This window comes from Schistocerca serialis, chromosome 2, assembly GCF_023864345.2.
Source record: "Schistocerca serialis cubense isolate TAMUIC-IGC-003099 chromosome 2, iqSchSeri2.2, whole genome shotgun sequence".
In the NCBI taxonomy this organism is placed as follows: Eukaryota; Metazoa; Arthropoda; class Insecta; order Orthoptera; family Acrididae; genus Schistocerca; species Schistocerca serialis.
In genome coordinates, this window is record NC_064639.1 from 801,273,023 (window position 1) to 801,300,615 (window position 27,593).

The following is a 27,593-nucleotide window of genomic DNA, read 5'->3' on the forward strand; positions in this document are numbered from 1 at the left end:
CAAATGTAGTGGGTGGAGCGAGGAGGTGCCGTATTAAAACTCAGTGAGAACTTTCCAAGTGATTTATTGTTTTTTAGCTGAAGTGCCCTCGTTCCTCTCGGTCTGCATCACAGACCCCGCAATGCTGAGGAAGCACCCTAGCAGCCCGTGTAATGCAATGCTGTGTCGAGCCGGCCTTGTACGCCAGTTGCAGAGTTCCAACTATATCAGGATGGCTGTGCCAGCAGCCGACTCAGCGGCCACCGTCCTCAATGTCTCCACGCTGCTCAGCCAGGAGCCACCGCGCAGCACGCTGACAACTGCAAGGTGCCCATGCTGAGCATCTTTGCCTGCGTGGCCCGAGTCGCGGCGCCAACAAGCGCCTACGATCTGGCGTCCAAATCTGCGGCCCCCACCTTGGGATGTCTCCGGCATGAGTCGGGAGCCGAGACGACTGCCTGCGGTAGCAAGCCCAAGAGTGACCCGTCGCTGGCTGGCTGCGGACCCCGCTTCGGCCTCAGAGGGTCGAACCAACGACCCGCCGTGGACTGGGACACTAGCGCCCCATCTGTTGCTGTGTGTAGCCCTGTGGTGTGACATGCACCGCCGTCCAGGAGAGCTGCCACACTTGAATGCCTTGTTAGAAAATGGCACCTATTTATACTCGGCTGTGTGCTTCTCTTTTGCTAATGCGCTGCTCCGATTCACATACTCACCACATCCCGGTTGCGCCTGTGGGCCCCTTCTGCCTGTAGCTTGCGCCATGCAAACTGCTGCATTTACGCTTTTCAGCGTTTGGACGGCCCTGTGGCCTCCATTCTACTTTTGCAACCGCTGGTCAGCGTAACTTACTGAAATCCAGCCCGCACCTAGCTGTAACTGGTGTGCTCAGAAATGTTGCACTGAATCTAACTTTCCTGTCTTAAACTGTGGTGCCACTACAAAGTACACACTTTAATTTTTGATGTGATGTGCAGTTACATCAGCAGTGAATCATTACGGTACAATATGAAGAAGATCTCATGTTTACATCTGGAAGTCTTCCTATAGTACAATGAGAAAAGAGATTACATGTCTGCATCTGGAACTCTTCCATGCTAACTTGAATTTCATTGCTTCTAGTTTTCTATCTAATGATTCAGGCCCATATAATTTTTTCAACACAGTTTTAAAAAAATGTACAAATGTCCCTGACTTTTCTCAGCTTTTTTGGTGGGGGAAAAAAAAAACTTAGGGTTTTCCGATGTAGTGAATCTGTTGTGATATTTCCTCCTAAGACTAAGACCAGTCATAAATTATTTCATCTGAAAACTCATTTTTCACTTTCCTGGTAAAGATTTAAAAAATTAATAAAGATAGATATATTCCTATAAAACTTGTGATATAGGAAACACAACTTTTATGTAGCATTGACATTTAATGTGAAAAATCTGTAAATGTTTCACTTTAACAAGCAATTTAAAAATGTGTCGATAATTACTGAAATTATTCAACACCGTATGTGACGTCAACCAAGGACCTATTTAATGAACTGATCAAGCAGGAATACACAGACACACACAAGTTGGATCTTTCACTTTGAGAAAATATTTAAGATGTTACTCAAACAGGAGCACAATAAAATAGCAATTAAGGGAGCATGTCACTCTGTATTGTGAAACGGGAGAGATATAAGCTCCAGTAAAGAAACTTTAACTCTGAAAACCTAAGGGGAAAAAAAAGGTTCAAATGGCTCTGAGCACCATGGGACCTAACATCTGAGGTCATCAGTCCCCTAGAACTTAGAACTACTTAAACCTAGCTAACCTAAGGACACCACACACATCCATGCCCGAGGCACGATTCGAACCTGCAACCGTAGTGGTCACTCGGTTCCTGACTGAAGTGCCTAAAACTGCTCGGCCACACTGGCCAGCTCTGAAACCTAAGATTCTGATTGATCTACCTGTTTCCTGTAGTACATTTTTGGTACACTTAAATTTTTTATCTAAGCTTCTGCTGTCCAGTGTTATGGCTGATGGAATTCCAACTTCTCTTAAACTATGCAAAAGGAACTTATTTTCACAGCATCACATAAAACTGTTACCTTTGTTCTTCTCGTTTGGTGTCTGGCAACAACAGCAATGATGAAGTATTCCAAAATATAGAGATTCATTTGCTGTCCATCATATTCCTATTGTTATTTTTCGAGCAGTTGGTGGTTAGGAACTCCTTTTCTGCCTCAAACCATTTTAAAAATATTCATACTTTTTGTTATGGCAATTAGTCTAAGACTGATTTCGTGAAACTCTCCATGCTAGTCTGTTCTGTGCAAGCCTCTTCATCTGTGCATACCTACTGGAACTTTCTTTTGAACCTGCCTACTGTAGTCAAGCAATTTTACTGCACACAAATTCCTCAATTCCTGAATTTATGATTACTTCCTTCCTCAGTGTTTGTCCTATAAACTAATCCCCTTTTTTAGTCAAGGTGTGCCATGAATTTCTTTTCTCCCCAATTTTGTTCAGTATAGCTTCAATTACTATCCAGTGAATCAACATAATATTCAACACTCTTGTGTAACACTACATTCCAGAAGCATCTATTCTCTTATTGCCTGTGCTGCTTATTGTCCATGTCTTGTTTCTGTTCAAGGCTGCACTCTAGAAAATATACCTCCAGAAAAGATTTCCCAACATACATTTAAATTAAATGTTAGGAAATCCTTTTTGATTTGGAAAACCTTCTTTTTCTCTCTCTGAATTGCGGACATCGCATTACTTTACTGCCCTAATAGCAGAAATTGTCTGTTACTTTCAGTGTCCCTTTTCCTTTTTCGATTCCCTCACATAACTGGATTTAATTTGACAAAATTTTACTACCTTTGTTCATCATTTGCTGACATTCACCTTATATTCTGTTTTAAACACACTGTCCATTGTGTTCAATAGATTTGTCCATGTCCTTTGCTATCTATATAGAATTACAATGTAATGGCAAACCTCTCTTTAGAGGGGATGTATGACTCATCAAGATAGAAACTTCAATGTATGGTATAATTTTTCAGTAAGTATTTGCTTCATTAAGTTTGACCTCTGTGCCAGGCTTAGGTGAGCAGACTTCTAACTGCCAACATGTTGACATCGAACATAACTTTTGCAGGAAACTTTGATTCTCAGCAAATAAAAATCAGTTAAAGCTCTTAGGTTTCTAGTTTCCTCCCAACTAAAATAAGAAGTCCAAGTTTTCTTACAACTGGAGCTTATTTAGTCCAACCTGGTGCCAGTTGATGTTATGCTTCTCCTCAAAACCTTAGATCCATCCCAGAACCTCTCCCCTGGATCTATCACACCCCTCACCCCTAAAACTCCATGCACTCTTACCTTCCACATGCTTCATAAAGTGTGTAAACCCAACCATCCTGGGTGCCTTATTGTGGCTATTACTGTCCCCCACAGAGAGAATTTTTGCCCTTGCAGATCAACGCGTTCAACCTATTAATTGTAAACTACACTCCTAAAAGGGACAATCAGATGAAAATGAGATGGATGGAAAAAAGTAAGTAAACTGTTTTATATTTCAAAAGTAATCTTCATAACTGTTAATAGTCTTATCCCACTGTGATACAATGCTTTCTTTATGATTCTATCCAGCTGTGCAAGTCTTTCTCCAGGGCTCCTAAAATTTGGAAATCACGTGGGGAGAGATCACAAATACATGATGTGTAAGGGCTTCCCAACAAAACTTCTGCAGCATAGTGGAAACAACCATGACAACATGTGGGCCTGCCCAACTCCCTCTACATTAACGTCCCCAATGCCCACAGTCGTGCTGCTATTCAACACTGCCTTTTTCAATGCTTGACTGACTCCAAACCTAAAACCACCTCCTTAGTCACCATGAGCAACTGTACTAGTACCCACAGGTAGTTTTCCATTGAGGGCATCACCTACAAACAAATCTGTAGTAAAGCAATGGGCACCCACTTGGCACCATCCAATGCTAACCTATACTTGGGTCATCTACAGAAATCTTTCCTATCTCCCCAGAATGCCAAACCCCACATCTGGATGAGAATCATTGACGACATCTTCATAACCTGGACTGAGGATGAGTACACCCAATCCACATTCCTCGAGAACCAAAACACCTTGTTCCTCATTCACTTAAGCTGGTCGTCCTCAGCTTGACAAAGCTAGATTCACAGTGTTGACCTTCATCTTAAGGATCTCTCCATCAGTACCACACCAAGAAGTCCCTTACATACAGCCTCTAACTCATTGTCATCTGATCTGTAGTAATGAGCAGTCCTCTTCAAAATATACCAGGGGTCTAGCCGTTGCCTTCACAGACCAAAATTACTCTCCCAGACGTGTTGAGAACCAGATATTCCATGCCTTGTCTCTCCATTCACCTACCATCTCTTACATATCAAGTGTTCGGCTACGAGGGAGCACTCCTCTCAAGACTTGGTACCATCCAGGACAGGAGCAACTGAATCACATTCCCCACCGAGGTTTTGACTACCTTTCAACATACCCTGAAATGAGAAATATCACTTCCACCATCCTCCCCAACTGACCCACAGCAGTACTCTGCTGCCCATACCGCCTATTTAATATCCTTCACCGTCCCTACTCCATCCCTGCTCCCAACCCCATGCCTCATGGCTCATATTTCTGAAATAGACCTAAACATAAGACATCCCTCCCACTACCACCTACTCTGGTCCTAACACAGGCGTCTCCTATCCCCTCAAAGACAGGGCCACCTGTGGAAACAGCCATATGTTTTATCAATTTAGCTTCCTTCTGCTTGGGCAGGACAAATAACAAGCCGTCTGCTCACTTGAACGCACAATGTCAAACCGTGTTGAACAGAAAACTGGACAAACCAGTTCCTGAGTATGCCACACAACATTTTCACACTTTAAAGACTGCTTCACTGCCTGGATTCTTCCCACCAACAACAGCTTTGCCCCTGTAAACCCCCTAGCCTTAACCTTCATTAGTCTCTGTCATCTTCAGCTGCCTATCCCCTTCCCTACTCCCACTCCAATAGTACACGTGGCTTGTATCTCACTAATGCACATATAATGATTATGGTCCTTCTCATTCTCAATTTTCTCCTCTCTCCTCTTCCATTGCCCCCCCTCCCCCCCCCCCCTTCTCCATCATTGTCTCTCAATGTCACACCTAGCAGCCCTGTCCTGTCCCCAACATATCCCTGCATGTTCCCCCAGTCAGCACTAGTATCATCACCACCCCTGACCTACTATACCTCTTCCTCCCCACCCCACACCCCTTCTGTACCCCCACTACCCATCCCAGCTAGATTGCTGCTCATCTCCAAGAGGCAGTCACAGTCTGGCCTTAGCATTTGGAGATGACAGTGGCCATTTGTGTGCAAGTTGTGCTTGTGTGAATGTGTGTGAGTTTTTGACTTTCTCCAAAAGCTACATACTTGTAGCTTCACTCCCCCTCCCCCCAACTGTGCCTGTCTGTGACTTGATATGCCTCCTCTAAGTGTAAGGTAGCACTCTATCCTTTCTAGATTGTTATTTCATACTGGACTTCTATAATATAGATACTTTTTTGACATTGTCTGTATTGCCGCAGAAGATTTTTCTGAAGCACAGCAGTGAGTGAATTTATGAAACATGTGGTAGTACTCCCGTATTCAGGTCACTGCAGTGCAGAGCTAGCACTTATTACATACTGTTGCCACATCAGTTTATTATCCACCTTGACACTCAGGAGCTTGACATCAGGAGCCTCAGCCAGTGCACACTCATTGGTCTCTGCTTCTGGTGCTTGCAGATCTTTTTTATTGTTTATCAGTAATGGACAAGTAAATCTAATGGGTCTGCTTATGATGATCGATTTTGCCCATGTGTTTTCAGCTGATGTTAGGAAGAATTCAACGAATTTAGTGGCCCTACATTTGCTTTTAACATAGTCTGTCTCATTGCTATTCTCATCAGGGTATGTAATTTCATTTTGGAAAAATATATTTTGAAAGAATTAAATTTCTCATTCACTGTGTGCCTTTTGTAAAATTTTATCCCTTGTACATGTAGTAATTCTCTCTGAATAGTGTTACTTGGTTATTATTTACTTAGTTATAATTCCCTGAAACAGCAGGCTAATTTTCTCTTGTTAGCTAAACCTGATTGGTAGATTTGCTTAACTGCTACTACTGGATCATCGTGGTCAGTTAAAGTATTTATTAGAGGACTCACATTGATTTCATGAAATGTGGGTCATCACAGATATACTCATATAGCAACAATCACAATTTCACTATATGCTTCTAGTTTTTTGTTGGAAATGTTCCATGAGGAACAAACTAAAGCTGATAAGTAGGCAGTAGTAGTAATATCTTAGTAGAAGGAGTAGTTTTATTCATCTGTAGATAACTTTTACAAGGATATTGGAAATTTAGTGGTATTACAGTTTAAGAACAACAATAATAACATAATTAAACAATGAAAACACCAGCTATGGATATCAACTTTGTCTGAAAAGACAGATTGCTCTTACCCTAAAGTATACATGCCAAGTCTTAGACAGGGACAATTAAAAGACACTCACATAAAGCTTTTGGCCACAGCCTTCATCAGTGAAAGACACACACACACACACACACACACACACACACACACACACACACACACACACACACACACTGACAGACACACACCATTCACACACATAAGCAAGCATACCTCACTGCTAACTCCAGCATTTGGCCCAAGATGAAGACAATAATCACTGATACTATGGCCTAGGACAAAGGGCACCCATGCGATAATTTTTAGGGGCATAGATCTAGAGCTGGGTGATAGAGTATTTTTAATACTTTGGAAGATAAATTTTAAATCATTTTCTTGAAGGAAAAACTCCTTACTACACTATGTATCTTTGTTTCCCTAAAAGCCTGTGGGGGAGGGGAGAGGGGACTGCATCACTCTCTTGGCTCTGGGAATGGGCACTCTGGCCTGGCACTTAGCCTACAAGGCCAGTAACTGTCTTAATTATTGGCACTTACTAGAATTATGATATTTATACAAAATTCTACCTTTCATATATTTTTTCCATGTAAGTAGTCAATCCATATTCTTAGCATCGAAGTAATGAACAGAATAATAACAAAATTTATATCTGTTGAAAAATATGAATTTCATTACACTGTCAAGACACAAATCCAATTAGCTTTATTTCTATTTATTTATTTATTTATTCATCTGTGGAACAGTAAGTATTGTATGGATGTCCTCAGTTTACAACACATGAGCACACATTTACAATGAAACAGGTTTCTCATATTTTGTGTAATTTTTATAACTAGTCATACACACATTTATAATTACATAATATTTTGGTGATAATGTCATATGTTGCTAATAATCTATATCTATGTTAAATATTCTTTTACAGTATAACAACTTTTACTTACTAGAAAGGTTTTAAGCTTTTGTCTGAAAGTGAGGGGCTCATTTATTTCTTTAATTTCTTGTGGTAATTTGTTATACAGTTTTATCCCATTATAAAATATACTTTTTTGTGTCTTTGCCTTGTTCTTTCTATCTAGATGGAGGTGGTGACAAGCTCTTGTTTCATGGTCATGTATTAGGCTGTTTGTGTTGTACATGTTGAGATTTTTCTTAATGAACGTTATGTTCTGAAAGATATACTCACAAGAAACAGTTAGAATTCCTAGCTTTCTAAATAATTCTGAAGAACTAGTGTATTTCTCTCTGTTGTTGAAATAAATGTTGCTATAAACTTCATCTGAGAAATAAACAGAAATAAACATAAAATAAGATCTGTATTAGCAAACTGAATTAGCAATGCATCATTATTTTTTCCATCTGTACCTGATGCTAACTGGAAGCATGTTTTCATGTATGAAAATAATCAGTGTTTGAAAATATAATATGGACAGATAAAAAAATCTACTCATTAAGCAGTGGAAGAAGAAAAACGTAAAAGATTTGGAAGAGTTGCAGAGAAGCCACACAGAAATCTAGATCAGAGGAGACTTATTGGAAGGAAAGATTCTTTCCTCGCCTGGGGTTCTGTACATTTTTTTCATAACTCTTCCCATTTCCTAAACTTCATGTTCTTTTCCTCCATCCCTCTTCCTTTTGCCTTAATCCTTCTGTCAGAAGAAGAAACCGCTGGCTCCAAAAGCTCACGTTTCCACATCTTTTATGTGTTTTCTCCTGCCACCACATGGTGAATAGATTTTTCACCTCTCCAGTTATATTGTCAAACATATATGCTCAGTGCATTATAAAGAAAAGAACGCTACTTCACTTTTGAAAGTATACAGAAAAAATTGGTTTTTAATAACCGAACAATGGGAAAATCCAGGATGGAATGCAACAACCCTACCTGCTGACAAAGGCTTCACCACTGTTGTTTTGAACCTCAAGGATTACCTGGCAGAAGGACTCCACCAGCTGTCATATTCAACCACCTACAAGCCCTGCCACAACGATACCATTCCAGAAATCCAGCAGGATCTCCAGTCTCTCCTTAAATCCATCTCAGAACCTCTCCCTGGAGTCCATCTCTCTCCTCAGCCCCTGCTACTCCCTGCACTTCTACTTTCTACATGTTTCCTGAAGTTCATAAACCAATCACCCAGGATGTCCCATTGTGGGCTGTTATTGTGCCCCCACTGAGAGAATTTGTGCTCTTGTAGACCAACATCTTCAGCCTATTACCCACAACGCATCCTCCTATATAAAAGATACCAACCACTTCCTCCAGTGACTCTCCACAGTTGCTGTTGCTTTACCACACAGTGATTTGCTTGTCACTATTGATACCACTTCCCCTTTCACTAACATCCCTAATGCTCATGACCTCACTGCTATTGAAGACTACCTTTCCCACCCAACAACCTCCTTCGTAGTCGCCATGACCAATTATATCATCACTCACAATTATTTCACCTTTGAATGCATTACCTACAAACAAATTCAGGGTATGGCTATGGGCACCCACATGGCACCATCCTGTGCCAACCAATTCATGGACAATCTAGAGGAATCCTTCCTAAACACCCTGAATCCCAAAGCCCTCACCTGTTTCAGATTCACTGATGACATCCTCATTATCTGGATTGAGGGTGAGGACACTCTGTCTTTATTCTTCCAGGACCTCAACACCTTCTACCTCATTTGCCCACATGGTCCTACTCAACACAACAAGCAACCTTCCTTGATGTTGACCTCCATCTCAAAAATTGCTGCATCTGTACCTCTGTCCATATCAAACCTACCGATCACTAGCAAAGCCTTCACTTGGGCCACCACCTCTTCCATACCAAGAAGTCCCTTCCATACAGCCTAGCCACCTGTGGCCTTCACATCTGTAATAATGAGCAGTCCCTCTTGAAATATACCAAAGGTCTCACTGAGGTGTCCTCAGACTGTAATTACCCTCCCAACCATGTACAAAATAGATCTCCCGTGCCTTATCTTTCCAGTCACCCACCATCTCCAAAAGTCCCACTGCCCAGCCACAGAGGTCCAGAGTCCTCTCATGACTCAATACCAACCAGGACTGGAGCAACTGAATTACATTCTCAGCCAGGGTTTTGACTACCTCTCGTCATACCCTGAAATGAGAAATGTCCTACCCACTATCCTTCCCATCCCTCCGACACTGCTATTCCATTGCCCACTGAACCTACACAATATCCTCATCCATCCCTACACAACCCTTGCTCCGAACTCCTTGCCTCATGGCTCATATCCCTGCAATGGACCTACATGCAAGATCTGTCCCAGATATCCTCCCACCACTGCCTACGCTAGTCCGGTCAGAAGCATCACCTATCCCATCAAAGGCAAGGCTACCTGTGAAACCATTCATGTCATATACAAGCTAAGGTGCAACCACTGTGCTGCATTCTATGTGGGCATGACAACCAACAAGCTACCTGTTCACATGAATGGGTACTGACAAACCGTGGCCAAGAAACAGTTGGACCACCGTGTTGATGAGCACACTGCCCAACATGATGTTCTTCATTTCAGTGAACTGCTTCACAGTCTGTGCCATCTGCATCCTTTCCACCAACACCAGCTTTCCTGAACTGTGCAGGTGTGAACTGTCCTTGCAATGTATCCTCAATATATCCTACATTCCCGTAACCTTCCTGGCCTCAACCTTTGTTGATCATTGTCCTTATCCATCTAGCCCCTTCCCTATCCCCATTCCAGAACTACTCAGCCCTCTGTTTCACCAGTGGGCCCTCAGTCCTATTACTTCTCTTCGTTTCCTCTACCCCTCCCATCCTCTCCTCTACCCTGCCCTCCGTCTAACCTCCCAATTGCACCTAGCCGCCCTCTTCCTCCACCTCGTCCCTGTACACTCCCACAAGCAGCACTTTATTGCCACCACCCTTGCCCTGTTATCCTCCTCCTCCCCACCCCAGCCTCCTCGTTACTCTCACCACCCAGTTGCCTCACCCATTGTGCACTGCTGCTCACATTCTGGCCTTAGCTGCCAGAGACTGTGGTCATGTATGTGTGACTTGCATTTGTGTGTGTGTGTGTGTGTGTGTGTGTGTGTGTGTGTGTTTCGACAAACGCCTTTTTGCTTAAAGCTCACTTTCCAACAGTCTTTCTGCTGTGCGTATCTGTGACTCACCATTTGTATTTTTCATTTGTATTGAACTACTGCAATCTATTAGATAAACTGTAGTCACATAACAAATTCACTATGAAAGATTTTTTCTATAAAAGTGTATTGTAATTTCCCCTTGAATGTGGTTAATTTCCTGTTTGTACTGCAGCCTTGATAGCGAACACTAACAATTAATCGTGATATCTGCTTGGCACAGCTTTGAATATGAAGTTACTGTAGTAAAGTGATGTATTTACTTTACAGAGTTGGAGGAAATCATCAAGAGAGTAGAGAGGATGATATTCAATGAATTACAGAAATATGATGCAGACAAAGTTGCATTGCCAGATTTTGCACTGGAAAACACAGGCAAGTATATCAGATGCCCAACAGAAACTTCATTAATCACAAACACTGAAAAATAACTGAGACTTGCATTAGCATTTTTATAACTTGATAACCAAAGATCAATGGTAATATAGTTGACAGTCCACTAATATGTGTATAGGTAACTGACTTCTGCTTTGGATATTACAGTGTAGCCCAGTTTTATTAATCTTATTTCCTTTGCCTTATCACATTCAGAGTAACATACACATCTTCCTTGGTGTAAGGAACAGGCACTGTAGCCTCCTAGGCAATTACAACTCCCCCCCACTTCGTTAACTAATTTTATACTTGCGTACTAAAGTCCTTTTTTGTAAAGTGCTGTTCTGTGGCTGCTGATGTAAAATCTTTCTTTATTTCTACTATTGTACTGGTGGAAATCCGAATAAGTGTTTGGGTGCAGTCTTTTCACAAGCATTATGAGTTTTAGAATGTATGTGTTTATAACAGTTAACATCCCTGTTTTTGGAAACAAGTTGCAACAAGATTCCCTATATTTTGCTCCACAGATTATTCTCACACCACTTTTTTGAAGAATGTGTAGCTTATCTAGATTAGCTTTGGTTGTTGCCCCCCAAATTTCAATACCGTAGTTCAGGTGAGAGGAGAAGAGAGCATGGTATGCAGTCTTTAGGACTGCAGTGTCTTTACAGAACTTGCTAATAGTACTGATTGCAAATATATTTTTTGACAACTTAGTTGCCAGGGAGTCAATATGTGTGTCCCACTTAAGGTTCCTTTGGACTGTTAGGCCAAGGAATTTTACACTAGACTCTTTCTTTACCAATTCATTGCCAACATATAATTTAATTTCATTATTCAAACTACTTTTGCTAAACTCCATCAAACATGTTTTACTGGTGCTTACATTTAAGAGGCTTTCATTAAAAAATTAACAATTTCTTTTGTCACATTATTACACTCTACCTCTAGTTCATTACATGAGTCCTTTTTACACCCAATGGATGTTTCATTGGCATACAGAACAATTTTGGAATTTATAGTAGAGTACTTAATATCAGTTACATAGATCAAGAACAGAAGGGGGCCCAACACTGAGCCCTGCGGTGTGCAACATTTTATGTACGTGATCTCTGATTTGTAGACACCACTTTCCATTTTAAACTGAACAAACTGTTTTCTATTGCTCATATAACACTTTGTTAGGTCATAAGCAGCGCCTCTAATGCCCATGTTCCATAGATTGTCTAATAGGATGTCAACATTCACACAATCGAAGGATTTTTCCAGGTCTAGGTATACCTGCTACATGTTCCTTGCTTTCGATACCCCCTAACACCTCTTCAATTAGTTGAGCAGCTGCAGGGCTAGTTGATTTACCTTTTAGGAATCCATTTTGATTTTCAAACATCAGATTGTGTTTGTTAAGAAAGTTTATAATCCTGTTGTGTATAACTTTCTCAACTATTCTGGAAAAGACAGGAAGGATCGAGACTGGTCTGTAGTTTTCTATTTTGTTATTGTCACCTTTTTTTAAAAATGAGTGTTATCTGTGCTATTTTTAGTCTGTCTGGAAAAGGTGCCTGTTTCTATTACACTGTTGACTGCTTCAGACAGAGGTACAGAGACATTTTGGCTACAGGCTTTTAAAACAAAATTTAGGCCATCATGCCCAGCTGAATTAGAGGGTTTTAGAGAGCTAATGATGTCCATTATTTCTGCACAGTTTGTTGGGGCTAGATATATACAATAGTCACATGCATTACCTTTAAAACTGTAGCGCATGTTTTTGTGTTTGTCATTTATGGCTTTCTGTGCAGAAGAAAAATATTCATAAAAAATATTTGCAATTTCCAGTTGGTCTTTTATGAGCATGCCATTGTGGTTAATAGTAAAGCCCATACACGATTTGTCATTGCAGGTTCTAAAACTGTTTATGACTGCCCAGATGCCAGCAGTTACATTATGTGAGTTTTGAAGCTTATTTGCTACATAGTTGTTCCTAGTCTATGTGAGTAAGTCCTTATAGTGTGCTTGATATACAGTATAACCTAGTTAGTGCGAACTCGCATAAGACGAACTCGGATAAGACAAACTCATGGTTAACGTGAAAAAAAATATTGGTCCTACCAGGAATACATTAGTTATTATGGTATGTTTTATTGGTTAACACGAATTTCAGTTAAGGCAAATTACGAACGCTGTTTCAGTTCCAAGCGTAATTAAATTTCACTGTAACACAAACTTCCGACCTTAGAGTATTCTAAAGTGTAATTTTTTTTCCAAAATGAATATAGGAAATGTAGCTACAAAGCTAATTATTCTTATTGTTGACTAGTTTTTAACATATTGTAGGTCAGTAGCCGTGATTATCACCTCAACAATCAGCGTATGCTGTACATTGTAAGACATTCAATAATGTGTGCAGAAGCATTTAGGAACGTACTCAGTGCCAGATTTGACAGGTGTTCTGTTAGTCGTAGCCGTATTGAGTTGGAATTCTGAATAAAAGCTACAGTTACAACCGGTACTGTAGCAAGCGAAAATGGCAAAGAGGAAACAGACAGCTCTAAATGTACAGTTAAAACTTAAGATTCTAGATGAAGTGAACCGTGGTACCAAGAAAACAGAAATTGCAGAGCAGTTTGGAATACCTAAATCTACTTTATCTACGATTATTAAGAATCTAGAAAAAATTATTAATGCTGCGGCATCAGGTTCTGGAAACAAATCTAAATGACTTCATACCGCCAAGTATGAAGACGTCGAGACGTTACTGCTAGAATGGTTCAATCATATGCGTGCATCTAGCATACCTTTAACTGGCCCTGTGAATCAGTCAAAAGCAAATGATATTGCTGAAGATATGGGCATCGAAGACTTCCGTTGTTCTGCTGGTTGGTTGTTTCAGTTCCAAAAGAGACATTCAATTTCATCTGTACAAATTTTTGGTGAAGCAAATAAAGTTGATGAGGAAAGTGCGAACATCTGGTTACATGAATTCAACTGAGTGAGGGATAAGTATGCCTCATCTGATGTGTTTAACATGGATGAAACTGGATTTTTCTACAATCTTTTTTTAAATCATACCCTGGGGATAAAAGGTGATAAGTGTTATGGTGGAGCACGAAGCAAACAACATGTGACTGTTGTATTGTGCTGTAAAGCTGACAGCAGTGAGAAGTTTTGTCCCTGGGTTATCAGTAAATCCGAGAAACCACATTGTTTTAAAAACATAAATATGGGAACTTTACCTTGCATCTACTCTCACCACAAGAAAGCTTGGATCGATGGCACATAATTTCACAAGTGGCTTCTTCGTTTCAACAGTCAAATGCTTGCTCAAAATAGACATGTTCTTCTTACATTGGATAGATGTACTGCCCATAACGTTCATGATCTGAACCTATCCAACATAAAGGTTCAGTTTTTTCCACCCAATGCCACAAGTCGCCTTCAGTCTTTGGACCAAGGCATAATCTCTCTCATAAAGAGAGCTTATCGTAAGCAACTTGTAAGGGCTGCAATTCGTGCTGCTGAAAACAACAGTGCAACCACAAAGTGGAATCTGCTTGATGCAATAAAAGCCATTGCAGCAGCCTGGAACTCAGTATCGCCACATCATGTAGGGAAGTGCTTTAACAGAGCTTGGAGACATAGCAACACTGAAGATGTCCACAAGTTAGAAGATGCCACTTCACCTGATGAATGGACAGTTCTGCAGGATGTTGCAAATCCTGGGATTAGTTTCAAAGAATTCATTAGTGTAGACAACGATGTTGCCATATGTGCTTCTGTGGAATTGGATGTGCCAAAAGCTGTGAACGAGGTGCAAGAAGGGCTATCAGAAGAAAGTGAAGAGGAAGAGAATACAGATACCATTCCACCTACCCGTCAGGAGATGTTTACAGCCTTGGACTGTTTAGAACAGTTCACTTCAACATCCGGCATCACTGCTAGGTTTACGGACACTATCATTACAATTGGTTGTGAAATTACAAAATATTATCATTCCCATGAACATTCGCGAACCATGACTGAATTTTTTCCAAGAAAGTAATGTACATAATTTGTGAGTACTTGTAATTTTACAATCACTTTATAGTGTTATAAGTCTACAATAACGTGATTGATTGTGTAGTGTATTACAAATTAGTGTACTGCTGTACATGTATACTTACTAAAATATGTGTTTTTCACTTATCATGATTTTTTTAAACATGAACTCCTGATTTTTCGGTCCCTTTGGATTCATGTTAACGAAGTTTTACTGTACCATATTTTGAAGGCTTCCTTTAACTCAGGAATCTCTCTATTATTCAGCATTGCACTGTGGGGTAGTTTTAATTTTTCCCTAGCTTCAGTGACATTACTATTTACCCAAATATTTTTGTTTATATTTTTTGTTTGTTTCATTTTTGTGATTACAACTGGGCATGTGGTATCAAAGCAGTAATAGAAGTCAGCAGCAAAGCTGTCATATGAAAAGCTATTTTTTTCAAACCATTTTATATGTGCTAGCATGCAGTTTAGTCTGTTTATATTATCATTAAACATTATTCTTTTAGTTACAATTTGTTGCTTTGTGGTTACAGTGGGGGCCTCACGGAGCTCCAATTTAAGCTGTACTGCATGGTGATCTGAGATGGCTAGTTTTAAAACAGATGCACTGTGGGATAGGTGGGTCATGTTTGTTATTATGTTATCAAGACATATTTTACTGTTGCCAAATTCTCTAGTGGGTTCCCAAATGAGTGGGGTCAGGTTAAATTCATCACACGGGAGATTTTTGGTGCTGACATCATTTGTTAATAAATCTATATTTATATCCCCTGTAATTATAATATTTACATGACCATTTGGCCCAGAAAATGTTGTGTCTATATATATACAAGCAAGTCAGAAAGATGTACAAAAAAGGTATCTGTATTTGTTACAGATGGTCTGTAAACACCAATAACTGTTATGTTATCTCTTCCCCATTTTACGTTTATTGCAGCAAATTCTGAGACTCCTTCCAAGCAAAAGGCACTCACATCAATAACATTAAAATTACTTTCATTTACAGTGAAAATTGCTACACCTCCCCCAGTCTTGTCTTTTCTACTGAAGGCTGTGCAAAACTTCATGCACAGTGGTTCACTAATGATAATCAGAGCTTCATTGTACCAATGTTCAGTTACATCTAATATATTAGGTTTGTCAACCCATGAAATTACATCTAGATCATTATGCTTATTTCTAAGACTACCAAGGTTCTGGTGTATGTTTTTAAGGCTCAGTTTTACCTGCTGGACCCTAGAGGATGATTTTGGACTAACAATGAGGCCAGCAGGCTTTACAAGTTTCCCTGGCTTGCCAGCAGTGGCTAGGGTATGGCAGATTTTGTTGAGGTGGGTTGTACCACCCCATGGCACTGCACTTCTTTTCGTCACTTTGTAGACAATGTCGCCTGACTTCCTCAATAATTTTACTACTAATAATCTTTTTGCCTCTTTTGTTCATGTGCAGACCATGAGATGTGTGCAGATCCATTTCTAGACTGCTGACATTTACTAGACACACATTCTGAAATTTACAACATAGAGCTTTAATCCCATCATTTGTAACAATATGAGAGAAGGAAAGTTACTACTCACCATATAGTGGAGATGCTGAGCCGCAATAGGCACAATAAAAAGATTCACACAATCAAAGCTTTTGGCCATTAAGGCCTTTGTCAGCTCTAGACACACATACACACACGCACACACATACACTCACACAAGCACAACTTGCACACACATCTGCAGTCTCAGAGAGCTGAAACTACACTGCGAGCAGCGGCATTAGTGCATGATGGGAGTGGCGACTGGGTGGGGGTAAGGAGGGAGGCTGGGGTGGGGAGGGATAGTATGGTGGGAGTGGCGGACAGTGAAGTGTTGCAGTTTAGACGGAGGGCAGGAGAGAAGGTGAGGAGGGGGGAGGGGATAAGTAGCGGAAAGGAGAGAAATAAGAATAAAAATAAAAGAAAAGAAATTAAAAGACTGGGTGTGGCGGTGAAATGACGACTGTGTAGTGCTGGAATGGGAACAGGGAGGGGGCTGGGTGGGTGAGGACAGTGACTAACAAAGGTTGAGGCCAGAAGGGTTTCGGGAATGTAGGATGTATTGCAGGGAAAATTCCCACCTGCACAATTCAGAAAAGCTGGTGTTGGTGGGAAGAATCCATATGGCATATGGACACTTCGCTTTCCGCCACTCCCACCATACTATCCCTCCCCTGCCCCACTCTAGCCTCCTCCTTACCCCCACCCAGTAGCCACTCCCATCATGCAGTGGTGCTGCTACTCGCAGTGTAGTGTGATGTGTGTGCAAGTTGCACTTGCAGAGTGTGTGTGTGTGTGTGTGTGTGTGTGTGTGTGTGTGTGTGTGTGTGTGTGTGTGTGTGTGTGTGTGTCTGTCTGTCTGTCTACTGTTGACAAAGGCCTTAATGGCCGAAAGCATTGATTGTGTGAATCTTTTTATTGTGCCTATCGCGGCTCAATATCTCCACTGTATGGTGAGTAGCAACTTTCCTTCTCTCGTATTGTTACATTACATCCTGGATTTTCCATTGTTTGATTAATCCTATCATTCGTTTTATGAACTTCCCGGTTCACATAGACTGTTTCGTAAGATCATGCCTCTGTGGAATGTTGACAACAATTGGTTTAGTGCCATTTAATTTACCCAGTACCATTTTCATATATCTAATTGCATAATTTGCTTGATTTCTTGCTACAACTACAGCAGAAAGAGGGGCTCCAGTCTGGATGTGGCCTACAGCTGCAAAGTTGTCTTGCATGTTTGTGATGTTTTGCGCTATTTCATGCCCATGACTGTCTCCATATAATAGAATCCGGCCCTTCTTGTGTTTCTGATTTCTCGTCATTTCTTCAGTTTTTCTCTAGGGATGATTTCTTGCATGTACTTTCACAAATTCGATTCCCTTGGATGTTTTTTTTTTTACGCTCACTTTCATGGTTTGCACACAAGTTTGAGACCTGGTGTTTTCTGAACTTATCACTGGCAGTTTTTTTTTTTTTTTTTCCTTTCAAGGATTATTTCTAGTTTGCACGGACTGAAGTTGTTCTTGTTCCACTATTTCATCGAGAATTCTGGATTTCACTTACCATATCTTCGACTAGTCTAGATAATTCACACCTACAGTCACAAATTTTTGCTTTATGATAGTTATCTGAGTTCTTAACGCAGCACTGACTACAGTTCCAGCATGTTATAAATTCATTATTTTCTTTCACAGATGAGTCCAATTTTGCACATCGAAAATGATACGAGTTATTACATCCCGATTTTCAGTACTTTTTCACCTTTTTTACGCTTTTCCTCATCAAAACATGAGTATTTACGTAAGCTAAGAACTTTACCATTACTATTTGCCACCATCTTGCTAAGTGCTCCAGGGTGTTCCACTGAAATCTCCCTGATTTCAAAGACTCAGGAAAAAAAACACAGAAGATACGACAATGGAAAATGCACCACATTGTAGAGCATCTAAAAGAATTTATTTATTTATCACCAATACACCTCTACATGTGAACCGTTTGTAGAATGAAGAATATTGAGTCTATATTCAATTTATTGCCAAGTTCTTTGTAACATTTCCTCTGCTACAGTCGCATTAGTGATACGATGTTGCAATGTAGGAGTATCATTCACTTTGGTCGCACACACACGGTCCTTCATGAATCCTTACATGAAGAAATCAAGTGACGTAATATAAGGTGAATGTGATGGCCAGGCAATGGGTCATCCATGTCCAATTCAATGATTGGGAAATTTCCTATCCAGGAACTTGAGAACAGCCGTTGACCAATGCAGCAGAGCTCCATCTTGTTGAAAAATGACGTTAGGTTACAACTCTTGTATCTGAGGGTACACAAACTTCTCCAACATGTCCAGATACACTGACCCAGTTACTGTTTGCTCTGTAAAGAAGGGCAGTCCAACAATCCTGTCATGCATTAGCCCGCACCAGATGTTTAGTTTAGGGCTATCATGAACATGTTCAATGACAACATGCGGATTTTACGAACCCCAAATCTGAACATTATGCCTATTAACCCTTCCTGATAGATGAAAGGTTGCCTCATCTGAGAATAAACATCTTTCCAGGAAGCTGGCATCCATATCAATAAACTGCAGCATATCCACAGCAAATTGTTATCGGCGTGGTTTGTTGTTTGGCGTCAGATTTCGCAAAATTTGTTCTTTGTACGCACACGTATGAAGATGCTGGTGAACTACATGATGCAATGATTCCCAAGGCACATTAAGTTGCCTAAATGCTTGACGAATTGACTTACGTGGGCTTCTGAGAAACATTTGTCTGATATCCTCCACTGTCTCTTCTGAAACTCCATAATGTACACCACCAGAATGTTGCAGAACACTTCCTGTGGCCAGAAACTTCCTGTACCATTCCTCAACTGTTTTCACATCTGGTAGATCACATTCATACACATGACAATAATATCTTTGCACAGTGATCGGCGATTTTGTTTCTGCACACCACACTGCTGCTAGTGCGCACTGCTGAAGAGTCGTCATTTTCATTTCATGTGACCGTGCTGCACTCTGGCGATGATACTTGGCACTTCTGACATGGGAATATAAATTCTTTGAGATGTTCTACGATGTGGTGCATTTTTAATTGTAGTATCTACTGTGGTTTTACTCTCCTGGGTCCTTGAAATCAGGGAGGTGTGAGTGGGATACCCTGTATAAACAAATACCTGGGATGGGCATGAGCACCCATGTGGCACCTTCCTATGTCAATCTGTTTATTTGTCATCTCGAGGAAACCACCTAGCCTCTCAAAAGCCAAAACTCCTTATCTGGTTAAGGTTCATTGAAAATAGCCTCATGTTCTGGACCCAGGGCAAAGGCACCCTATTCTCATTCCTCCACAGCCCCAACACCTCATCTCCTATATGCTTAAGCTGGTCCTTCTCAGCCCAACAATCCACCTTCCTGGACGTTGACCTCTACCTCTCTTATGGCTCCATTCACATCTCTGTCCATACCAATCCCACTAAGCATGCACAGTACTTGCATTTTGACAGCTGTCCCCTTTCCCACAACAAAGCAGTCTCTCCCATTTAACTTGGGCATCTCTAAATCATATATCTGCTGTGTTGAGAAGTTCTTTGCCCAGTATGCTAAAGGTTTAAAAAAGGTCTTCATAGAAAGGCACCATCTCTCAAACCTAGCCTGCAGACAGATTTCCCATGCCATATCTTCACACACACCTAGTCCTCTAGTCCTCCCATCACACACAAGAACCAGCTGCAATGGAGCGCCCCCCCCCCCTCCCCCACACACACACTCATGACCCAGTAGCATCCTGCACTGGAGAAACTGAACCGTGTCCTCTGTGAAGACTTTGTATATCTATCATGATGTCGAGAATTGAGGGACATCCTACCCATTCCAACCCTCCTAACATCCAGGTCTATCCCTACTCCACTCTCACTCCCAAATCTTCATCACAGGCATCAGAGCCTTCCAGGAGATACAGGTACTAGACCTGCCTGATTCACCCACCCAGTGCATCCTACTGCAGTTCTGTCACAGATTTATTCTAACCCATCAGATCCAAGGCTACCTGTGAAAGCAGCTGCCTCATGTACCATCTCTGCTGCAATAAATACATAGGATTTTATGTCAGCATGACTGCCAACCAACTGTTATCCAGAATAAATGCTGCCATCAAACTGGGGTAAGAGCAGAGTTGAATACCTAGTGGTGGAACATGCTGCTAAGCACAGCGTGTTCGAGTTCAATGGCTGCTTCGCAATCTGTGCCACCTGAATCCTTCTCTCTAGCACCAGCTTTTTCTGAAGTACACAGATGGGAGTTATCCTTGCCACTAGTGGTGGGCAGGAAATCGCATATCTGTTATAAATCACAGTGACTGAGAAGTCACACATATCACAGTAGCAACTTTACAGAATCTAACTGCGATTTCAGTCACAGTTAGCAGTCGCAAGTAGTATTTCACATTCAAAGACGTGAGCCATCTATTGGTCGAATTTAGCACTGCTTTCTGCGATTTCAGTGACAAGTCGCAACTAAGAGTCGCAAGTAGCAACTAAAAAGCGCAGTTAACATACTTTTCCGTGACAAGTCGCAACTAAGAGTCGCAAGTAGCAACTAAAAAGCGCAGTTAGCACTGCCATCTGTTGAGCAAAGTTCATACTACGCTATTCGCTACTGAGTCAAACTGCGATTTCTGTGACAAATCGCAACTAAGAGTCGCAAGTAGCAACTAAAAATCGCAGTTAACATGCTTTTCCTAGTGTCATCTGTTGACCGACGTACGTACTTCGTTATGAGAGCCATGTGCCTCACGAGATCGATGTGCTGTGTGTGCATATGAAGGGCTTATTTCAATAGTGGTACAAGTCCATTTTTGTTCATTTTGAGATACAGAGTCGTAAAGTTAAATGAGCGCTGAAAAATCTGCAGTTGAGATACCAGAAATATTCAAGCATATGGCTTCTTGCTAGAGATGAACCTTTATTTATGTTTGTTTGGATCACTAATTTCAGAAGCATTATAGACAGAAAAGTGGAGGTAATGGACTTGTACCACTATTGAAATAAGCCCTTCATATTATATGACGACATGCACATTCAGCATCAGTTATGGTTGGTCAAATACTGCTGTGACTCTGAATGTATTATATTAATAAGAAGCAACATTGCCTTTTTCTCCTGAAAATATCAAGTATCGTAACAAATGTGTTTGATTCTGCTTCCAATATGACAGTTTTGGTTAATACTCCACATGCCTACAGGACTTTGCAATGTTAACACAGCAGAACTCAGACATCTGTATAAGTGTAGAGAAATGAAAATAGTCATATGAATGCCTCACTTTTGTTCCGACACAGTTCAAGACTCGGGAGAAAAGTTTTACACTTGGTGTTCTACATGGCAACTTCACACACAAGAACTTTTTGCCGACACTATTACCACCTACATAAGTAAGCTTTTCCTGTGTTACTTTCAAGTAATGCACTTAAGCTATTCCTGATTTAACTGGAAGATCTGCACTTCCCACTTTCATATCAACAGCCTCAAAATGCATATTGTAGACTTCGGGATATGTTACAGGTCAGTGTCACACCAAGATTGTGGAGAAAGGGAGGGAGGGGGAGGGGGGGGGGGGCGGCATGTCACTCTCCAACAAGTGTTTACCAATAAGTAAGTGGCGGAAAATTATGGGTATAGGACGGCTTAAACATGTGGAAAATGAGATTTTTATTATTCACTCACTGTATTTGACATTTATTATTCCTTTAAAATCGCACAACTTCAATAAAACACAGTTTAATCATTCACACACTTATTTCACAATTATTTCGCTTTTAAACTGCAAATCCTCTAAGAGCTGTCTTGAATCTTCACGAGTCTCTCTCAACAGCCTCGATGTGGATAGATACGTACAGCAACCAGTAATCAGAGTCAGAACTGTGTCTGCAAAAACACAAGGATTATTAAACAATTTTTGCTGTCATTAATTACTAGCAATATAATTGACAGAGTAGATTGCTAATATTTGCTATAATGAATATCACATTTGCAAGAACGATCTCACTGAAGTAATTAAGTCCATCGAAACGCTTAGAAACTAACCTCTCGTCTGATGAAAACGGTCTAAAGACGCAGTGGCATTTTCTTCAGATCTGTTGACAATGATATTTTGAGTTATCATTTTACTGAGTGTAGTTCAGGTACCTGTGAACATAACAATATGTTAAAATTCATTTTCTAAATACGAACTATTACGGTACTGTACGGCTACTTACATATTAATTACACTATTAATATTTTCACAGTTGTTTCTTTAATACAAAATTAAAGCCAATGGAAGAAAAAACGTAAAACATACTTGCCAATGACAGGTTTGTTGAGATGCAATTTTCTGTGTTGACAGATGTAACTTTTTCATACGGTGGTAAGTTGCAGAAATCGCAGGAATCACAGAAATCGCAGAAGTCACAGAAATCGCAGAAGTAGCAGAAATAGCAGTGGCGGAGGGATACACGACCTATGTTCCTTAACTGCGACTCTTAACAACGACAAATCACAGTTAAGAATAACAGATACTGAAAAGTAGCATTCACAGAAATCACTGATATCGGAAAATCGCAGTTTAGCCCATCACTACTTGCCACACATCGTTCACTCCTGTAATTCTCCTAGCCTCAGTCCCCACTAAGCCACTGCACCAACGCCCTCTACTCAGCAGTCTCCCCTTCCTCTGTTGTGTCAGCCCTTCCCAAACCATGCCACCATGACATCGTCGTTGCACACCACACTAACTCACTGGTAGTAGTACCAGGCAGCCACTGCCTCTCTCCGTCATATTACTATACTGCACACTGCTACACTCCTCTGATTGCTAGCTACCCCTTCCCACCCTCCTTAGCGCTTGCTTCCTCTTTTTTCCTCAACCCACCATACCTGACGCAACTCTTCAACCCAGTCCAACTGCTGAACTGCAATACTAGCACTGTGTGTTCACCAGTATAGTGTAGCTGCACAGGTGTGTGTGTGTGTGCGTGTGTGTGTGTGTGTGTGTGTGTGTGTGTTTTCTGTAAGTGGTCTCCTCTATTCCTAAATTATTTACATTGTGTCAGATTTCTTCATACATGTTGACCAACTAGGATCACACAATAACTTCAGTTCCTCTTCTTTCTTTGTTGTTTTCTATTTTTCCAGTTCTCCTTAGGCTTCTCACAATTATGTATTTCCCTTTCTTTTATCCTTGTTGTTCATAATTTGTTATTTCTTCTAGCTTGAAAGCCTTCTGAATTTAGTATTTTATTCTTAAAAATATTTCTTTCTGTTATTTCCAATTCTTTGGTGTTATTTCTTTCCAGTTCTTTTACTGTTTCTTTAATCCATGCTATTGTTGATTTCTTTTTCCATATTAATAATACTGATTCATAGCTATAGTATGTATGTCACAATGTTCATAAGAATGATTCCTATTAATAATTATGATTCACATTCCCCTTACACATGCACAACTTAGCACTTTTCATATCAAGCTTCAAGTGAAAAATCTTTCAGTGCCCAGGTTGGAATTCATACTCTGATAAGATAATTAGAAAATCATTACAGTCTATTTTTACTTAAGTACACATTATTGTCTTGACTTTGAGAGTCTGCCATATTGTCTCAACAAATTACATCTTGTGGTTTAACTGCTGGAAAAGTTCATGTATATTTCAGATTGTGGGTACATCTTATACACTACATAAAATAATGTGCACAGCATTGAAGTGTCCAGAATTATTTTTCAGTTTTAACTGAACAAATACATGTTTGTAAATGAGATAGGATAACTCAATACTGATAGTAAGTTCAGAGATAAACTTTGCACCAACAGTAACACACATTATAGTCAATCACTGGATTAAATATTCCTGCACAGGCACTCTTCCTCCTTTACTGCAAGGCACTTGGAATGTAAGGAAATTTAAACTTTATTTGCCAGCTGGTTCTTGTGCACACTAGTGGCTGCATCGTTGGGTACCTGCTGGCTATGATGACAGTGTGGTTGCAATTTTTTGAAAGAAAATTTACCTATTGCCAATGTTGGTCAGTCTGTTGACGCAAAGCTGCTACACCTACAGCTGTTTGGCTAGTGCCTACAACTATTGCCAGGGGCACAGATGACACTGGGTGAGCAGCTGAAGATCTTGGGTAGCTTTTTCTATCACCAGGGTCCACTTGACAGAATTGTGAATTGTGATTTATTAGTCTCATAACGTACACTTACAAATCATCTGATTATGGCACAGGAGACATGTCAAAAATTACGAACTAGAATCTAATATTAATTTTTAAAACTGTATTTAGTCTATGTAGTATCTATATTTTCTTTTTCCCAAGGTAGGTAAATATCTTTCTCAATAATGTTGTAGACTTTCATGCCCATATATTGCGGAGACTGAGCATATAATTTCAATCTATGGGCAGTAAACATAGAATTATCTTTATTCCTTGTACTTTATGGATGATCAAATTGGTTTTAATGAACAATCCTGGTTTGTTGTGTAAAAATATCATTAGCTCATATATGTATAGGGAGGGGACAGTCAAAATTTTTAGTTTCTGTAATAATGGACGACATGATTCTCTTTGCTGTGCAGTGCACATATTTCTGATAATTTTCTTCTGGAGCTTCAGTACACGAGGTATATTATTGGAGCTCCCCCAGAAAATAATTTCGATATCTTATCACTGAATCAAAGTAACTTAGATATGCTATGTTCTCACCAAAAACCCAGCTATACTAACAACATATGCAGGAAGTACTACTTGCGCAGACCACTAGTAGTTACATCGCTTCCTTGCAATGGTTAACTGTTATTGCCACCATATCCCAGCCATGGTGGCTATACAAATGCTACTCACATTTATTCTTGCTGAAGAGGACACAATGGGCCAGACCACTGCAAGGAAGCGATGTAACTACTAGTGGTCTGCACTAGTAGTAGCTGGGTTTTTGGTGAGAACACTAGAATGTCATATTATGTGTATGTGAACCAGAATGTCTCTGTGGCATTTTAGAGACCAATGGCATAAATAACAATTCAAAGAGACCAAAGGGCATAACTACTGCTGCCTTAAATGCGTTGTCTTATGTGTGAGAGCTTGAAAGTTTGGTGTAGGGTACCTGCTTTGGACTGTCCTGACATTTAAACTGCCTTTATTGCTAACAAGATGCAAAGGTGAAGACCACTGGCTGTTGGAATGATAGATTACCCCAGCTTGTACCATTTCTTCTAATAAGGCCTTGGTTTCCATTAGCTGTTTCAGGGCAATATTGTGGTGATGTTACTGGGAAATGGGTTGGCCAGATGAGGTACAGATGGGATGCACTATGTTGTTTTTGATGCCACCATGCTCTACTGGTATCTATAAATTGATGAGAGATGAGTGCTATCCTTTTGCAGTTTTTCTATTTCTATTTTAGGTGCTTACAGTTTATTTTTCCATGGAAGACAATTCGGATTTTAAATCTTGTTTTTGTCATATAATAGTTCCTTTTCTTTTTTCTCATCTTCACACTTTTTGCATGGCATTTAGATTAAGTTACAAAGTACAGAAATTATTCTTTAACTATAGAAGGTGTTGTAGATTACTTTCTGGAAGTTCAGGTTTCATTTCAAATGTATTTAGCTTCTCTGTATTTTTATGTAAATTATGGATGAGATGAGACAGTTTTTTTGTTGTTGCTCGTAACTGATGAATGACATGGGTGGTCATAGGCATTGATGTTGTCTTTTCCATGTATCATGTTATAAGCAGAGCTTTGCCATATATGTGTTACTATGCCACCACTGTTTGTATTCTGTAATTGGTATTTCCTCAAGTCCACCATTAATGTATAATGAGCAAGCAAATCTGTAGGTTTGGTGATGTAGATGACCACAAATGTCCAAGTGAAGTTTTAAGGAAGATGACCAACATGTGATTATGATTGTGAGGGGGGTTTAAGGAAGATTTGTCCACAATAAATTTCAGATGCATAATTACATTGCGTTTTCTTGGAATGGGTGACAATTGAGATATAATCATAAAAAACTGACTTACTTTGCTTACTTCTCCTCTATTATATCACAGGTTGTGGTAACTCTACAAACTGAGAGAAAGTTTTTAGTGTGTTAATATGTGTAAGAAGCATCATTTGTGGTGTAAATTCAGAAATGAGGATTAAACTCAATTGCTATAAATATGTTTGTTATACTATGATTTCCTTACCTGTGATGATCCACTCATTTTTGGGTGTATGGAATGATAAATGAATATAATCTAATGTGAACAGAACACAATCAGACAATGGAAACTCCAAGTTGGAATATCAACAACATTAGGAAAAGGATAGATTGTTACACACTAAAAAGATGACACAATGAGTTGCAGACAGGCACAGCAAAAGACTGTAACACATTTAGCTTTTGGCCAAAGCCTCCTTCAGAAAAGAAAACATGAACATACATTGACACAAGCAAGCACATCTCATACATACGTCTGCCATCTATGGCACCTCAAACTGGACTGCAGCTGTCACATTGAATGAAAGCAGCATATCTTGAGTGGGGCAGGGAAGAGGGAGGGATTGCAAGTGATGTGAGAGAAGAGTGCTGTGTGTTGGAGCATGCAGGGACTAAATCGAGGCATGACAAGACTGCCAGGCACAGTGTCGGGATGCTGTGGGGCGGGAGTGGAGGGTGGGGGGAGGGGGGGGGGGAAGCAGAAAAGGATAGAAGAAGAAAGGGGAAAGAAAGGCAGGTGCAATGGCCTAGTGTGGCATGCAATTAGAATGAGGCGATGTGAATAGGGAGGAGGCAATAGGGCACAGGGGGTGGAAACTGTTAGGTGAAGGAGTCGGGACAGTAGGTTACCAAAGTTTGAGGATGGGATAATTTCAGGAGCAGAGGATGTGTTGTAAAGATAACTCCCATCTGTGCAGTCCAGAAAAGCTGGTGGTTGCGAAGCAACCACTACAATCAAGCATGTTGTGTTCTATGGCACATTGTGCCTCATAGTAATTACTTTGCTCTTGGCCACAGTTT

At 40.4% G+C, this 27,593-nt stretch overlaps 1 protein-coding gene across 1 annotated transcript in view; it reads left to right on the plus strand.

Moving 5' to 3' along the window:
- Positions 1–27,593, plus strand: part of LOC126455715 (SUN domain-containing protein 2-like) — a 183,356-nt gene that overhangs the window by 111,678 nt on the left and 44,085 nt on the right. Inside the window, exon 6 of the mRNA XM_050091485.1 lies at positions 10,869–10,973. Within this exon, the coding sequence (XP_049947442.1) occupies positions 10,869–10,973 (105 nt within the window). The remainder of the gene's footprint in view (positions 1–10,868; positions 10,974–27,593) is intronic.